At 43.6% G+C, this 19,023-nt stretch overlaps 1 protein-coding gene and 1 pseudogene across 1 annotated transcript in view; both read left to right on the forward strand.

Moving 5' to 3' along the window:
• LOC119449553 (alpha-N-acetylgalactosaminidase) overlaps nt 1–8,602 on the forward strand; it is a 31,227-nt gene extending 22,625 nt beyond the window's left edge. Inside the window, exons 7-8 of the mRNA XM_049665300.1 lie at nt 873–1,057; nt 6,495–8,602. Of these exons, the coding sequence (XP_049521257.1) occupies nt 873–1,057; nt 6,495–6,783 (474 nt within the window). The 3' untranslated portion in view covers nt 6,784–8,602. The remainder of the gene's footprint in view (nt 1–872; nt 1,058–6,494) is intronic.
• Nucleotides 8,603–11,607: 3,005 nt separating this feature from the next.
• Nucleotides 11,608–16,863, forward strand: LOC119449555 (alpha-N-acetylgalactosaminidase-like; annotated as a pseudogene).
• Nucleotides 16,864–19,023: the final 2,160 nt, after the last annotated feature.

The raw sequence follows: 19,023 nt of genomic DNA on the forward strand, positions 1-19,023 counted from the left end.
TCAACCTATTATTTCGAAATTAACGACAACCGAGTTCACAAAGAACGCGTTATCTATCTATACTGTTTTAGTGTTTCCCTTTAGTGTCCCTTTAAGGACCATTTCAACGCAGAAGTTGCGCATAAACGTTTTTAACCGCACTCCCGTGGGCGCCTGTGAATTTGATCACGTGGTGACGTGTCTATTGCAAGGTCAATTCACTACCTTGTCCATTGCTTCAGCCGGCCTCCGCTGCCTTTGTTTTCGCTTTTCGTTTTTTTAGAAATAATTTTTCTAGCAAAAATATTTTGGCAGGATGCCAGACCGTAAATAGCTTGAGTTTTTAGAGGGAAATCTGAGATGGTTGAGCAACACGTGTGGGACATTTGGCAAGGAATGACGCAGCATGTTTTAGCCGGCCAATTTTTGGTACATACTATCTCTGTCGTTTTTTTTCTCGTTTATTTCTTTTATCAGACCACTTTTTTTAGTACCGTTTGCCCAAGAAACAAGGAGTAGCGGGCACGACCCATGATGCCAACCTATCGTACAGATACATTCATTTAAAAAATGACGCAGTTCCTCCGCCGTGGCGTCCAGGGTGGCACAGTTTCTGAAAACCGAGTACGGGCAGTGTTTAATTAGAGCTAAGAAGTGAAGCGTGCAGGCTGTATTTAGTCGTACACGATAACACAAACCATCACGCAGTTCATTCAGTGAGAATAGCCGGTGCTGACCGAACGCTTTTGCAACCTTACAATTAACCAGGCGTCCCTACACAGAATTAGCCACAGTATCAATCGGAGGTATCTGGCACTTCAGAGCTGCCGCCTGGAAGCTGAGCGACCTTTTCTTTTTGAGTTTTCTTTTATTTCCACCTTTCTTCCGAACAGAAAGGCAGAGTGGAGACGTGGATCCGTCCGGTGACCCCCATGGTGGGCGAGTCCGTCTACTCGTATGCGCTGGTTTTCTTCAATCGAAACAACGGAGGCAACACCCGAAAGCACGTCACGCAGCTAAAGGCTTTGGGACTTGACCACCCGCTTGGGTACCGCGTGACCGACCTCTTCAAAAACAGGTGACCTTTATGCGGGAGCAGTTTCTCGAACTTTGGAATTGTGTATGAGTGTGCGTGTGTGTGGGGGGAGTTTCGTGTGCGCGCGTATGTGTTGGTAGAATACAACCGGGGTGTTAGCTTTAAGGTTGATGTCCGCTTTGCTAAATATGTAAGCCTGCAAGCTCATGCTATGCATACTATAGCAGATCCTGAAAAGCATACTTGTTTGGAAGTCAGTGGCATCAAGTCCGCATCGCCGAGAAACATGAGAAGTAGAGGCAACAGACACAGAACCATGTCACTGACTAGCTTCTTCTAGAAATAAATTGGCATCGATGCGTTTGGTGAGGCGTTTGAGAATACTTACCGCTTCCGCATTCTTAACTTTAATCCAGATAAAATCACAAGCAACATTCTGAGCGTGACGCAGGTCTTCGATTACATCCAAGAGAATCTGACACTTTTACCTTCGTTTCTTTCATTCCATGTCATCATTTCTGCTGACATTACATTGCGACTTGTATATAATTACTTGAAAGATAACCAGGGTTGATTGAAGTTTAGTATGCTTATATTACGACGATTATGAGGCAGTTATAATTTCTGCACGTCGTCTTAGTCTATGTGAGCGTTAAAAAAAAGAAAGAAGGGCAGCGTCTTCGACAGGTTCCGTGAATGAGCGGCGAGCGTGTCAAGACGTAATTGTGGGCTGAGAGTTGGCGAACCATAACCATTCTGGTCTGCTGTTGCGTAGCGTGCTCGCCGTGGTTAGTCAGTGACTATGGCGTTCTGCTGCAGATTACGAGGTCGCGGGTTTGATGCCCGGCAACGATGGCTGCATTCTGACGGCGATGGAGTGCAAAAACGAGATTTAGATGCTCTTGTGAGGCACTCCACCCTGATCCATCGAATATTTTGGTTCTACACCGAAAACTTGCAAAGCGCAGCCTAGGGAGCATGTTACCGCAAATTAGTTCAATATTAGAGGAGATTGCAAATATTGAAGTGTCGCGTTTCCATGCTGCCAGGACGCGAGCTTCACTGTCTACATAGACACGCTCTCTCTCCTAGCCTCGACTATTATAGCGCTCGCTAGCTTTATTGCTATTCCTTTCCGGCCTTCTCCCGAACCGGAGCCGAGGGACCGCGTCAAGTTTACGTCAAGCGTTCCCCGTATCCTTTACGGCACTGCGCACTTCCAGTGGCGGTATTGTTCGTTCTGCAGTGGATGATTTACTGAAGTCACACGCCACAATCGGTGACATTGCAGGCAGTGCTCCACACGTAGAGGCACAGGCGCACAAAATTTACGCCGAGCCTTTTGTCAAGCGGAGTTGCTGACTACTAGCGAGTACGACGGGCGCCTTGAACGTATCATGGTTTCAGAGGCAGCATGCGCATACGTACGTAGCGCAATTCGAATACATTCTATTCGCAAGAAGCGTTTACTTCCTCATTACCGTGCGGCCACGGATGCACGAAGGCGAGGGCCATCTGGCGGTGCCACAAGGAACTCAGCGGGGCGGGTGCTCCGCTGTGATTGGTTGGCCTATTCGGCAAGGGAACTGCCAGTCCTCTGCGCCCACGCTCACGAAACCTGGCGAGGTTCGCAAAGAAAAGCTTGGCATTAAAAAAAAAAAAGTTGGTAACATGTGTGTAAGTATGCCTTCTACCATGCTAACGGCAGCTTTTCTTCGGGGGCCAATACGGGTTACGTAGATGTGATAATTTGTAAGTTCTGGCTGGTTTCCTAGCGCTGCGCAATAACGGGGTCTGATTTGGCCGTGGTCTATAAGTAGTAACGGGTCCACAAGAATAAACTACTGGAAGCCTTACAATTTGTTGTAGCGTAGGCAGAACGACAAGGATATAGAAGACACATCAGACAACATACAGTGCTAACAACTTAGAGGCTGACCCACCAACAAACTAATTTAGCTACCCTCTATTACATCTATTTACTCCAAGTCGCTCATTTCCGTGTGTGCGTTCACACTTGTGATCTCATTAATTTTAAGTCACGGCAAAAAAAAAAAAAAATGAATCCGAGTACACCTAAGCACTTCTGAGTTGTGAATGTGAAAGCATCAATGTCCAATTGAACGCCGCTGAGCGGTCATTCAAGTTATGAACTCTTCCCGGGCAAGCGAGCGCGTTGAGACGCTTGGCGCGTTTTGATTTGGCCTTACGGAGACCCAGTCGGAACGCAGGCGAGAGGTTGCGCGGACAAGGAACGCACGGATAACACACGGCTCCGAGAGCGAGGGTGACGTGGCGTCGCGACGATGCCCTCTCCCTTCACGCAACACCGTAGCAACAGGTGTTCGATGGAGGCGAAATGCAAAAACGCCCGTGTACTTGCATTGTAGTGCACGTTAAAGAACCCCAGGTGGTCAAAATTATTCCGGAGCCCTCCACTATGGCGTGCCTCATAATCAGAACTGGCTTTGGCACGTAAAACCCCAGAAAGAAGAAGAAACTTCTATTGTAAACTAAAAAAAAAAAAGAAATTGCGTAGCTTGCACTGGAGTCGCAATTAACAATTAAACTATGGGGTTTTACGTGCCAAAGCCACGATCTGATTATGAGGCACGCCGTAGTGGAGGACTCCGGAAATTTGGACCACCTGGGGTTCTTTAATGTGCACCTAAATACACGGGTGTTTTCGCATTTCGCCGCCATCGAAATGCGGCCGCCGTGGCCGGGATTCGACCCCGCGACCTCGTGCTCAGCAGCCCAACACCATAGCCACTGAGCAACCACGGCGGGTGGAGTCGCAATGCTAAAGAGACAGCGGAGCTGATGGGCACCTAGATAGTCGTAGCGTTTGGGCTAGGCTAAGCACTACCAAGTCATTCCCAGCATTTTGCGTAATTTTTGATTATTGATCGATTATCGATTAGCTATTGATTGGCTATTCATTGGCTATCGCAAGGTATTGGCCACGTATTAGGGCTAGGCTATGCATTACCAAGTCATCCCCAGCATTTTCTGGAATTTAGTGATTTTTGATGGATTATCGATTAGCTATTGATTGGCTATTGGCTATCGATTGGCTATCGATGACTGACTAAGCTTAAGTAGTCCCAACTATGCTTAGCTACACTTAGCCAGGCTCAGCTTCGCTAGTTCACAGGGGTATGTGCCATTGCGCTTGGACCCTTTCTGCACTACCGCCAGGATCGGCCCATATTTTTTCCGACGCGTCACAGACTTACGGCCGGCTTAAACAGCTCCACTGTTAAAAATTATTTTTCTTTTTTTAGCATCATGATAACACCACAAAAGTTGGATACCGTTTGTGTCACTTGAGCGCAGCCATTTTACAGCGATGGCTTTTAATGGTTCACCCTCTACTCATTATGATTTCATGTTGCCGTCTGTCGCTGTAATCAGAAAGTCGTATGCCCGGAAATTGCAACGAAAAATTGTCCTCTATGGTAGGATACAAAAAAAAAAAAAAAATACAGCAGTTGGCAACAAAGGCACACGGACCGCGCGGGGTTGTTTTACTCCGCCAGCCAATATCAGAAGCCAATATCGCCGTCAGGCGACCTTTTCAAAATGGCGTCTGTACTTGTCGTACTTGTACGTTCCACTATAATGGACAAATGAAAACGTGTAAAATTACTCGCTTATAATTTTACTTATGTGGTTACCGCCTTATGTAGGTAACAGGGAAAGTTTGAAGTACGAACTATTTGCAGCCTCGCGGACGAGCTGGCGGTTAAGAGGGCGTGGGTGGGGCTTCACTGCAGACTTAAGGTGTATTCGACTATACGATTCGTACTTACCACCAACAGGTTGGCAGTCCAAGATTCTACATCTCAGCCATTCTGCTGTTTTTCTTTCGTGGTATTTATATCAGGCCTAAATGACGTTTGCAGGAAAAATAAACAGATAAACGGGCTAAGGGACCTCTTCCACTTGCACGGTGACGCAGACACGTACAAAAAGCACCATAGAGTTCCTACCCATCCTTCAAACGTGCCTTCCAGATCACAGTCGAACTTCGCAAGATGCGCTGAAATGGTGGTAAGGATAAGCACCTAACCAATACAGAATACCAATCTGGGCGAAATTTGGTTTGTTCGTATAAATCTTCAGTTGCACGAGTATTTGAATGAAATGAATTGCTACTTAAATTACAGGTTCGGTCTTTCGATCTAACATGCGTGTCTTTCACGGGCTATGCATTCCAATGAGTAGAAATATATCAAAAGGTGCATCGTCATAGATAGTAGGCACCAGATATCGCACAGAATGAGGAATGGGCATCAACGAACTCAGAAAAAAAAAATACTTCAGCCGCCCTGCCGTTTTTTTCTTTTCTTCTCTGTCATGGTATTTGTTACAGCGTATAAAATGGTGTACGTACGTACAGAAACAATTTACAATATTGTGAGCACCAGATGGTCATAACTTTTGAATAGGCGTTTAGCTTCTCCTTTTAGCTTTTATTGCGAGGAAGGGCGTTGCTTCTTTGTTTGCTTCTTTCTTTCTTTGTGTGTTTGTCTGTCTGTTTGTTTGCCTCCAAGAGTGGCTCTTACCCACTATAGGGGATTGGCCAACAATCAGGTGAGTTAAGAAAATAATGCTCAGTATGACGTCAATTTTCTTTGTATGCACTGCTCGTCCTCTACCGATGCTGCAGCACTGGAGAATACTGAATCCTCCATGGAGAGACTACTAGCAGCTTCTATAACTGGTTAACGCCCGCTCAACATCTGTGTACTGTATAGAACAGGCGTCCGCGCCTGCGCAAAAAGCGCGTCGTCCTCCCAGTTGCGGAGGCGGTTTTAAATTAAGTTTCCTTCTACATGTAATGACAATGATTGAGCAAGCCTGTTTCGTCTTCATTGGTCTTCTTCTAGCGCTCATTTTATATTTACTGGGTGGCGCTGACGCATGACGTCGTCTTGTTTTCTTCAACGGTATCGTAAAGGCTATTTATGGGGCCGCTCAAATATAATTTCGAGAAGAGATGAACGAATTCAGCAGTAAGACGCTAAAGGGTTATTTTAGTAGAGACCAGTGGCTAAGTTCGGATAGGTAAGAGCAGGAAGAAGAGCCGAGTATTTCCAGTTCACCACCGGGAGGCGCAGCTTTCGCAAACGAATACGACTCGCGGACTACTTCTAGTTCTCGAAAGAACATTGCTTGCTCGCACCTGCAAATGTTCACTGCAACAAACACCACACCGAGACAGTTTAACAACGTTTACTGGTCATTATACTTGTATTTCGCCAGCTATTGCGTCAATGCTTGGAGTTACGGTAGAAACATTTTTTTTTCAGCCCAGTTACAAAAAATCGTGATGGTGTACGCATCTATCGCCACGTCAACATATATGCCGCCTCGCAGTCCTAAAAACACAAAAACAGTTTGAGCAATTCCTAAGATGAACGCTTTATCATATATTCAGCCACAACCGACGTTCTACAATCATTGCACGCAGGTTTATGGGCGTGTACCGCCCCGACGATTACCTGAAGGTGCGAGTCAACCCGTCGGGTGGCGTCGTCATGGTCAAGGCGGAGGCCGTGAACCTGGCGCCTTCCATCCATCCAACACCGCCACTGAATTTCTTGCCACAGCAAGGGCTGCCCGTGGGAGGTACCGGAATTACGGGCGGCACCACGCAGCCACCACAGCTACAGTACCTGCCCCCTCAGAGCATCGGAAACGGAATCGACGCGCCGTCTGGTTCCGCTGTGGGCGCCGAAAGTTTGAAGCAGAGGCTCTAGTTTCCTAAGGTTCAGAGCATGGCGTCTACGGGAAGCGTCTGAAGTCAGCCACCATCGACATAGCGTCGTTGCTTGAGGGTGTGGACTCCGCGATGAAAAACTTTCGACTAATGTGCTCTCCACAGATGGCTGTAGAGCGTTGAACAGTGTTTGCTGACAAGGAGTCATTTTAACGCGACAGCGTTAAGGGCGCGGTGTCGCAGAAAATCCGGCGTCGGCGCCGGCGTGGATGTCGGCGTCCGTGGCAGAGAAAAGCATCCCCAACCACCCCGACCCCCGACCGCGCAGGCCCTCTGCGTGGCGGAAGGTGTTAGTGAACAAAAATTGAATTTCTCAGAATGAAATCCGTCAGGAAAATGGTAAAGTACGGCTTAACCACAACCTACAGACATGGTGGCGTCGGATTTCAATTTGAATCTACGAGAAAACATAATTCTCTTACGAGGAAACTCAAACACAAACCCCTTTTCCAGCATTTCTACCATACCAACAGCGGCGCGCTCGAATAGGTTAGTTGCGAAATTCATATCCGGATGGCGCTCGCATCTTCGGTAGGTCAAATTGGGACTTCGCCTGCCTAATGCGTTTTGGACACGCGCGCGCGTCGGGGCAATAGCAAATAATTAATAAAATAATAAATAATAGAAAAGGGCTAGGGCCTTCACATTTTAATATAAGACGAGTTATATTGCCCCTGAAAAAAAGTATTTCCTGCAATGCATTTTTGTTTAAAAGTGAAGCCGACTTTAAGCGGGTCGGTGTAAGCTTGATCTTTGTAAGCTGGCTTTCTCACGTTCTGTGTTGCAGAGAAGAGTACTCAAAGTAAAATGCGATGCGTACAGGGCCCAATAACGCTATCGCGTTCCTCTCTTAAAGGCGAAGCTCAAGGGTCCTCCAATTTTTATTTGCCCTAGATCATGACTTGGGCTAGACAGATAGATGTTAGTGAGGCAACTAGAATTGACCTTAGTGAGGAAGGTATGTAGCTGGTTGAAAGTTTGCTTGTTCGCGTTACATTTCTCGCTATTTCCAACAAGGCATCACTCAGGCTAATTATGATCGGTCACTGCACGTACTATTGAATAAGTTAAAAAAATGACAAAAGTGAGGATTTAAAAAAATGTGATTACGAATAGAATAACGTGCGCCATTGCTCTATTGGTCGTTACCTTCATTGGATAGCTTCACTAGCAGACGAGCAGTGTGCGAACGTAAACCTTAAGTTGTGTTCAGTGCTAGTACACATTGTTCGGTGGTCTGTTCGATACAGCGAACAAGGGTCCTTTGTCCGGTTGCGGTTGATTGCCTCGGTCTCATAAGCTATGAAATTGAATTTAACTTCTGCTACTTGATGCGGCGGGCATACCAAACAGCCACTGAATCAACAGAACGTTTAAACGTCAAAGTCAGTAAAGTGGTCGCTGTATGGTTTGGTAGCGATGTCATAAGATGTTTGTTGACCTAAATAGTCGAATCTGAGCTGCCAAAGCTCACAACGATAAAATCATGCGTGACTGCTTGAAGTCTGCTGGTGACGGCAGTCGACCGCTTCGATAGTCGTAGAAAAGCCATACTTTGTTCTTTCGCCACAAACTGATACTTCGATTGGACCTACTTCGATTGCGGACACCAGTGACGAGATGTGATACTCGGGAAAGAAAGGGGATTTGTTTGACTGACGCTGTATTCACTGCTTTCTTCGCTGTCTTTGTTATAGTTTTCTTTTGACACTGCTGTTTTGATTTTGAAGGCCAGCAGGCTCCCTTGACGCCAGTTTCGAATGTTAACTAGATTCTTGAATAAAGTGCGTTGACTCGATCGTTCACATAATCTCTTGTCTATGAGTCTCTTGTCTTGTCTCATGTCTCTTGTCTTGTCTATGAGTGGAGCTCATTGCAGTGGAAGTATGCAGAAGTGGAGCTTTGCAGCCAGATTTATTCTTAAAAGCTCGATTCACACAGCAGTATTTGCTGCAGTGTCGACAGAACTTCTTTAAACCCTACATTGGTGCAAATTTTCTTTCATGGGGCCTCCTTCTGTAAAACTTTCGTTGTGCTGTTTGTGATAACATTGCATTATCAAATGTCAATCTCAAAATTTTTTTCCTCTACTGACCGACCAAAATAATTGCTTCTCTCTCTTCGGTGATGGTGTTCGTAATATATGTGTGTCGCCGGCAATATATCGCCGGTAATATATGTGTGTCGCCGTTGAAGAAACAATTTTTTTCAGCTTTGAATGTTAAATGGAGGAAAGCCCAAACTAAAAGTGAAAATTAATTCAGTTGACAGTGATTCGGGCCCTCCTTTGCGAGGCATATAGTAGTAGGAACCAGAAATACATTTACCTCCAATAAAGAAATTTCCGAGAGCTAGAAACATCGAAACATATCAGGATACTTGTCACTGTCGATACATTTCACTATCGAAGTTAAAGGCACTAATTATTCTTGTACTTACTATATTTGAAAAAAAAAAGGAGATACAGAGAATCACACAATTCAAGTAAAATGCATATAGGCATTCAGACAAGCACATAAACGCAGAACAAAATGGTATCACGGACACGTCACGAGAAAATATTATAGTGTGTCTTAACGGACCGTGCTTATCTTCATCCCTCTACCTTGGCTGTTAGAGCATGATTTAATTGAAAAGGAGCATTTGTGCCATGGAATGTGAACTGTCGGCGTGTTACGGTATCTGGTTCCTACCGTTGAAAATTAATGAGTGGTGCGCCTTACAATTTATTTATGCTACTGGGACTGAATTCTATAGGAGCAGCCGTGTAATCGACACATACGCCGAACCACCTTTGTCGAAAAGGACTATCTTCCGAAAAGAGGCCGCTCAAGCACGTAGCGCTCTTGCCCTCTTCTAACCCATTCTTTATAATCAAGTACTATGTAAATACCATTCACCTTACGTTTATCGCAACATTTCAATGCAGTAAAAAAAAAGCGGTTGTGAAGTAAAGATAGAACACCTGTCCCAGAGTGGAGTTGGTTCAAACTCGCGTCCTTTCCTGAATTATTTTCTTACATTATTTTCGTTTCTGATACTTCGAACGTAATTTTACAACCAGCCGTCATGTTTCTGTGATATCCCGATACCTAGCTCATGACTTATTAGCGCAATAAAATGCATTCTGTTCAATGCGGGACAATGATGAGTACAACTTTCATTACCAAAATCACAAAAGCAAGATATGGAGTTAACGGTTGCATACAGAAGTTGTAGAGATTCAATGGTGATGGAGCTTCGCTGACTGTAGCTCTTGTGCCGATGAGGGACTACGACAGTAAATATGGCAGATGAAACGAATAGGTTTTCTTTGCGCAGGCTCAATGTTTGTAAGGGTACCAAACCATAGAGGCATAGTGAATAATGGGAGTGAAAAGAGTGCTACATAAAAGCTGTTTAGTATCGTGTGGAATTGGAAAACATGGCACAGGTAACCTATGTTGGTTTAGGTAAACTATATAACTAAGTAACGCAGGTTCTTAACTGCTTCCCTGTTCAGGTAATTCGAATCAAGTTTTATTGTTTTCCAGCAAGAAACGTTGAGGGGTCCCACAGGCCACTTGGAAGTGCCTTAGTACCCGAAGAGAGGCAACGGGTACACCAACTTCCGTGTTCACAGCTAACGCAGCTAAACACCGTGACAAAGGTTTAAATGTCATAAAACGCGAACATTTACATTGGAAGCTACGTCATAACCAACAAAGAGATACCAAGTCGCATGCTAATAACAAAATATAGGACTAGGCTTTTTGACAACAACAAATTCGAGCTAATATAGACAAATTAAGAACAATACAAAAAGAACTGATAAAGGTCCTGAACAGTTGACAAGGAAGTGAAGCTAATAGGAAAGAAAACAAACAAAACGTTATCGAGAATATATAAACAACTTCATTATTTGCCTTCTTTGTAAGCCCTGAGACTATCGTCATACTGAGACTGGAGCACACAGACCTCCCTCTTTCCCCCCGGCCCCTCCCCTTTCTTAAAAAGGGAAATAAATGTTTATTCAATCATTCATTTCACATTTATTTAGTGAGAAAGGTGACACAAAAGGAAGTCCACATGACCCATTTGCCTGTATTCATTGCGTGTACGTATAGGTCGGCGGCACGGTGAATACGTACTTAAGACATTTTCTCAAACAAGCCTTCTCTTGGTCGATCACATATGGAAGAAAGAATAAAGAACTGGAAAATCAAATATTTCTTTCACACTTATAACATTGCATCGTAAGAACACCAACTCCAGTGAGCAAGAAGTTTGTATATTATCGATACACCGAAGGGCTTTCTTCTGCAGAACAAAAATTGTGTCTATGTTCCACGCAGTATTCGTGTCCAAAAGTAGCGTAGAATAGTTAATGTGTGTGGTATATATATATATATATATATATATATATATATATACAGAGAGAGAGAGTAGAGAGAAACAGAGTTACCTCCCCTGCTCTTGCAGAAGATATAGCAGTGGCATGTTCATTATTGATGTCTATGGGCTTTAGGGTATATCTATATGGGTTTATATGGGTATATATATATATATATATATATATATATATATATATATATATACGCTGCTTTGTTTTTTCTGGGAATAAGTGTCTACAACACGAAAGTACACCTGTTTCACCATAGTAAGCGCATCGCTTATAGAAGCCCATAGAAATCAATAATGAACATGCCGCTGCTATATCTGCAAGAGCAGGGGAGATAACTCTGTCTGTACATCGGACAGCTAATATCGTTCATCTAAGGCAACTGCAGCTTATCCGATACCTCGATAACAAGCGACAGGATGAGCGACCCGCCTTCGACCTCTCACAGAGCGCCGAGTGAGTCGTGCTTGCCATTTAGAAACGCGGCAATGGCATTCTTGCGAGTTCTATGGTTTCCGTGGACGCTCGTTTTCCTGCTCGCGCTGGAAGCCGAGTGCCTGGAAAACGGCCTGGCTCGCACTCCACCGATGGGCTGGATCACATGGACGAGATTCATGTGCAATCAATGCGCCCTCGGCCGCTACGAAAACTGCCTCACGTGAGTTGGCATGCGGCCCGCGAAATCCGATAATATTGCAATGAAAGAGTGTGTGACTGCGCAGTACTTATGATCAACAGCCGGTGAACAGGAGAATCCTGAGCACGGACTCAAAGTTTCGACAACCTATCTGCGCCGTGAGACTTACATTCTCCAGGTATTCGTCAGGCTGACGAATGTCCCTTGTCAGATCATTGGATCGAGCTCGCTCTTTCATGTCTCGTTCTCCCACTGTCAACCTATTCAAGTTTCCATCTTCCCGTGTCCCTTTCTTGTGCAGCACCTACGCCATTTGAAGACTAATTTACTGCTGAGTCCGAACCAGATAAAATGTCAAGACGTGTCGCCTGTGTTCAACAGGTATCTCGGTGATCTAGACATTGTAAAGACACCCGCATGGGGGCAATGCTGCATAACCTTTAGTTTTATCTATTAAGTGGCCCACCTTAACCTCACTACCTAAATTGTACTTAACTGAAGGAACCAATAAAGAAGCATGGATACGGTCTGATACTTCCCGCATAGGAAGAGAAACGCGAAGTTGTGATGATAATAGCGACGAAAAGTTACAATGAACCAGACAGAGATGTTATTTCCTGACGTAAAGGCAGTATTGAGAAATGCGTTTCCTCCGTAACGCTCATCGTTTCTAAATACTAGATATTTGAGCGGTGAGCATCGCAATCCGTCATCTCATCGCTGATTTATTCTCATTTAGCTTTGTGGCTGCGCACGCCGCATCCTGCATTTCATTTGGGTAATGCGTGTTTTGTATAACTTATCTTTATTTACTTTCTCTTACTCTAGCCACAGCCTTATCACCGAAATGGCTGACCGCCTAATGTACGATGGCTACAAGGCTGCTGGCTACGAGTACGTAATTATCGATGACTGCTGGAGCTTCTATTACCGCAGCCAAGGGAAGCTGATTGGAGACACGCGGCGTTTTCCGCGGGGCATAAAAGCAGTCGCTGATGAGGTATCATGATATTAATTTATTCGGTTGTGATAGCTTGTTGCGATTGCATCACAGCTTAGTATCGTTCTTTTTCTTCTGGGTTCAGGTTCACGGCAGGGGACTCAAGTTTGGTATCTACACTGACATTGGGATGAAAACATGCGGAGGCTACCCCGGAAGCTTCGGCTACTACAAAACTGACGCTCAGACGTTCGCTGATTGGGGAGTGGATTACGTCAAAGTTGACGGCTGTTCGGCAGATCCAAAGCAAATGGATGATTGTAAGATTTTACTGGTGGCTTAAAGGCAGTGCGCTCATTTGCACCACCCAGGTTCGACTGAAGCTTCGACCTTGTCTCAAACAACAGGCTTTTGTGAAAGTATACTTGCTATCCTGATAAGCAACTCATATACTGCAAAGTTGGAAACTCTTTATTGCCTTGCTTGTCCGTTCCCTAAGTGCTGAAACCTCTACAAGCGGACACAATATCAAACCTACTGTTCATGTAGCTTTTGATAGCGGGTTAACCAGGGCTACAATTGAGCTTAAATGTCGACGACAAGTTTGAAGTGGTAGCGGCTATACCTTGTGCTAGTAGCCACCACTATAAGTGGCTTAAAATTTTGAAAAAAAAAAATATTCTCCCTCACGTTTTCTAATGTGACTGCAGCAAGAACAGGGCTCCCATTCAACCCTCTGTGCTATTTTGTGTCTTTTAATCCGCTGGGCAATCTCTTCAATCCTTTGAAACACATTGCGGAACTTCATGTTTCGGAACGGCCGTGAAAAAAAAAAAAAAAAAAAAACTAAGCCACGCCTGCAGTGATATAGACCCTAGAGGCGAGAAATGATTTGATGTCAACGATGTAAATGACATCGCTGCAGTGTACGTGGAAATGGGTGAGGCTCTCCGGTCAAGTGGAAGGCGAATGGTGTATTCTTGCGAGTGGCCTCTCTACCAGCAGAAAGCTGGAATGATGGTGAGAATGTATTCACTTTATTGTAGGCTGCAATCTTTTTTTTCACCGAAGTATTATTATTAAATGTAAAAAATAGCGCTACTATTCCAGCCATGTGCCAGCTTTGTGCGTGCTTGCTGAGCTGCTCCAGATGTATGTCCAGCGCGATTAGCAAGCACGCTCAAAGCTGGGCCGGAGAGGTAGCGGTAATGGTAGAGAGAGGTAGCTTTAGTGTGATTAAGCACTCTAATAAGGACGTTACGAGAAACCTTGGCATTGGTTCTTCGCCGCGCTTTACGGATACAACTGAGCGGGGTGCACGATATATTTGGTATGATATCTGTTGCAGAAAAAAATGAGGAAATAGTATGTGGCATTTCGTAAATTGGAAAGGAGCTCTAACAAAAGGAAATGTAGTATGCGCAGGTTGAGCAAATATAGAAACATGGTCGCAAGAACAGTTTCTCTGCTCATTGCAAATACTCATCGGCGATATATGTAAAGGCATTGTTCGGCTAACATACACCGATTCAATGTAGAGTTCTTTTTAATGACATTTATTAACTGAATCGTTGATGTGATATTCCACAGTGTTGTAGTAGATAACCTGGTCAAGTCAACAGTGCGAGTGGTGTGATGTGATCGTAGTCATTTATACTGCTCTTCACTATAATATGCCGCATATGCATTGGACATGTGCTGTTGTCTCTTTCGCTCTGCTTAGCCCAACTACAAGAACATATCCAAAACGTGCAACTTGTGGCGGAACTACGACGACATTGGCTATTCCTGGGACAGCATCCACAATACTGTCCAATACGAAGCCGCCAATCAAGAAATCTTGACGGAAGTGTCGGGCCCTGGCGCTTGGACTGATCCCGACGCGGCACGTGATTCGAGAAGTTTTTCTTACTCATTAGATGTACACCAATGGCATGCATGAAAACCTCCCCAACGCCCCATAAATTATTCCCTCTCTAAACCTTTCTAGAAATCCCATATTCATTTTTGAAATGATTTTCCGATCTCTTCAGTGCTAAAAGTGATTCACTAACACAACAAATCATTGAAACAACAAAAATGTCGCCTCTTTCTTTTGCTCTTTCCTCATTGCTTAATGTCGAAGACTTCAGTCAATAAATGTCACTAAATCGATAAGTCATTAAGTGAAAACGCTTTATTTCCCACAGTCTTGGTGCAGTCAGAGGCAGGGTCCTGTATACTGGAAGCAGCATCCCACAGATTTTGTATTACAAGTGTTTCGTTCTGGCTGAGGCGATTATATATATGTAGTGTTTGTGAGAAAATATTAGGGTAAATAAGCAGTATAACGGACATATTGTCAGTGCTTTTATTCGACTGCCGATGTCATCGAAAGCGGACATGGACACCTGTTCCTCTACTGTCCCGCGAGAACATTTATTTTTTAATTTTCTGACTCATTGTAATTATTTTTCGACAATCCATCAATAACTGGCTGGTCGACCTTTACCACAGTCTATGAAATGCGAAAGAACTGTTTCCTGGAACCTCGTAAAGCTTGCGTCGCCTCCCGCATTGATTAGTTTCACATATCAATTTTTAGAGAAAGAAACTGCCACCGGCCAAACGCACCTGTTAAAGCTAGTGTGCTATTCAACTCGAATTTTCATTTCTTTCATGTCCTTCATATACTTGTGACAGTCTATTTCTGCATTTCATTTACGCCTTTCAACAATTGTACTGTGCATTGTGTTCCTCTTAAATTGATAATGCATATTTCAGATTGTTGCTGGAAACTATGGCTTGACAATCGAGCAGGAGCGAATCACAGATGGCTTACTGGGCCATAATGGCAGCACCTATGATCATGTCGAACGACCTCCGAAGTATTCAATAGGGAATCCAAGGAACTGCTCCTCAATAAGTACATAATAGCTGTCAACCAAGATCCACTAGGACTAATGGGAAGGCGCCTGTCTAAGGTAAACTGTGTCGCCTCTTGCAATTAGCAAGGCATGCATGGGTCATAGAACGAATCTTGAAAAACATAGCTTGAATCTTGCTACAATGTCTGCTTTTGAAATTCGAACTTATCTAAATATTTTATAACAAAATTAGCATATCGTCAATAATTACCATAATAAAAACTTAAAATCGTGCGTCGTTATGGCTATTGTTAAAGTATTTCATGATAATCTAGTAAAAAGATTATAATGTTCACCGTACAAAATTTGAAGAAGTGTCAAGCTTTAACGTTACTTAAACATAATATTTATTGTAAAGAAAAATTAAAAAGCAGTGTGCCATCGGGATGAAACAAGCTTGCTGTAGCGCCATACATGAAGCAATATCTTGCAGTAATAGATAAGTGACGTTCCACAACAACGTTTTTTATTGTTTTTTTTTTTGCACGCGTAGTAATTTACAACCTGCGTTTCGCGCCTTAGTCTCGCCTTCCCATTTTGTGATAATGCTTATTGTCTACTGTCCAGATAAATAACACGGAGCTGTGGACCAGATGGGTGACTCCAAAATTGCCCGATGGCCGCATGTCCCTGGCTGTCCTTGTACACAACGCCAATGTTCTTGGTGGACCCTCGAGAATAGTGCTTGGCATCTCGGATCTAGATCTGGATAGCCCAGATGGTTATCAGGTCACCGACTTGGTTCATGGCAACACATTAATCGGAGTCTTCTACCCAGGCCAGAGCCTCACAGTAACCGTGCCACCATCGGATCTTTTCTTCATCAAGGCCACTGTCATCCAAGTTTGAAAAGTTCATGGAACACCTGAATTAGCATGACAGTTGTAGGTGTCCTGGAAAGACATTGGAAACAATTTCGCATCAAATGTTTACAATTTAGGTTAATTCTGCAGATCACTTAATTAATTTTGCAGATAACAGCACCACGAATTACGGCACTGGCACAGCATGAAAGTCCGAGTTCATCTGTGTATTATTTTTGATACCCTGTATCGTTTTGTCACGTCACCGGACGTTGTGCTATGGTGGTGAGGTGAGCTGACAGGGCTTTGTAGCAATACCTGGTACATTTCATTGTGTCACTCTGTGAAGTAAATAATAAAAATAAAAATAAAGGAGCATCATTATTTTTATCTTTAATATTGACATAAACACAAAGGTGCTTGTCTCGACGCTTTTAATAATTTTACAATGTACAGGGTGTCCCGCGAAATTTTAGCCATACTTTAAAAATATATAAATGCCACGTAGCTAGATCGAACAAGGTAATGTTGTTCGCCATCGCTTAGAGATACTCAGATTATTTTTTGTTGCATTGCGCCTAATTACATAATTATTCTTAGTTAATTAATCAACTTCTCAATTATTATACTTAAATGAACGTTGTCAATGAGAAAATTCTAGAGCAACATGAAAAACTCCCGATACAGCTTTCTCTTGCTCAATACGTGCTACATAAAAGTGTTTTTCCGAGCGTGAAAGAAGCCTGCGAATACATGCAAAGGGCCTCGAGCGGCCAGTTGCACGGCAGTTCTGAGTGTATTCGCGGGCTTTTTTCATGCTCGGAAAAGCACTTTTATGTAGCCCGTATTGAGCAATAGAAAGGTGTATCGAGAGTTTTTTCATGTTGCTCTACAATGTTCTCATTGACGCTTTTCATCTGATTATAATATTTGAGTAGTTGCTAAATAATTAAGGCTAACTATGTAATTAGGCGGAATGCAAGAAATAATCTGAGTACCTTCAAGCGACGGCAAGCAACATCACCTTGGTTCTGCCCAACTATGTGGCATTTGCATATTTTTAAAGTTTGGCCCAAGTTAAGTGAAACACTCTCCCAGTACTGGGAAGGCTTAGGAGTTAGCATCAACGGCAAATATCTCAGCAACATTCGGTTTGCAGATTACATTTTCCTATTCAGCCACAATGAGGAGGAATTACAACAAATGATTGAGAACCTTAACCGAGAAAGTGTAAGAGTGGGGTTGAAGATTAATATGCAGAAGACAAAAATAATGATCAATAGCCTGGCAAGGGAACAAGAATTCAGGATCGCCAGTCAGCCTCTAAGAGTCTGCAAAGGAGCGCATTTATCTAGGTCAATTACTCACAGGGGACCCTGATCATGAGAAGGAAATTAACAGATGAATAAAATTGGGTTAGGGCGCATACGGTAGGCATTACCAAATCCTGACTGGGAGATTACCGCTGTCGTTGAAAAGAAAAGTTTACAATCCTTGCGTTCTACCGGTGCTAACATATGGGGCAGAAACTTGGAGGTTAACAAAGAAGCTCGAGACCAAGTTAAAGACCGCCCAAAGAGGGATGGAACGAAAAATGTTAGGCCTAATGTTAAGAGACAGGAAGAGAGCGGATCAGAGAGCAAACGGGGATAGCCGATATTCTAATTGAGATTAAGAGAAAAAAAATGGAAATGGGCAGGCCATTTAATGCGTAGGATGGATAACCGGTGGACCATTAGAATCACAGAATGGCCACCAAGAGAAGGGAAGTGCAGTCGAGTACGGCAGAAATATAGGAGAGGTGATGAAGTTAGGAAATTTGCAGGTGCAAGTTGGAATCAGCTAGCGCAAGACAGGGGTAATTGGAGATCGCAGGAAGAGACCTTCATCCTGCAGTGTACATAAATATAGGCTGTTGATTATATATATATTGTGGGCGTTTATTACGCACGTCTTCTTCATCTGTATATTATCATCATCATCCTACGTTGCGCGATCCTCATCTTCAGTAATGTGTGATCATCATCATCGGGTGTGTGCTTTTGCTGGTTCACTGCCGAGTACTCGGGCCGAATAAACGTCGGGCCAACAGAGACGCCATAATATATATATATATATATATATATATATATATATATATATATATATATAGAGAGAGAGAGAGAGAGAGTTGCACTTCGCTCCTCGAAGAGGCAGGTGGGTTTCGAGTGAGCTTCTGCACAACACTTTGCAATGTGGAGAGCATGGTTTAAATCCTGTATCCGTGACCTCAAAGAGGTGCGACATAATGATAACGCATTTATCTCGCATTTAGGGGAATATCTCCACTGAATTTTATGTCACTCTTCACGCAAGTATTATGTCCTCACCTTTACTAGCTATGACGGTTTGTATACTACCAGTTTACCTCTGTAGTTCTGCTCGAGCTATAACAACGACAAAAAAAAAAAATAATAAATAAATAAAAGAAAAAAATAAAAGGAAACGCAGAGAAAAACCCAACTATTTTGTGAAATTTCTTATTTCAGCAGCATTTTTGGTGGCTCAATTAAA

The sequence above is a fragment of the Dermacentor silvarum genome, chromosome 4 (assembly GCF_013339745.2).
Source record: "Dermacentor silvarum isolate Dsil-2018 chromosome 4, BIME_Dsil_1.4, whole genome shotgun sequence".
Classification (NCBI taxonomy): Eukaryota; Metazoa; Arthropoda; class Arachnida; order Ixodida; family Ixodidae; genus Dermacentor; species Dermacentor silvarum.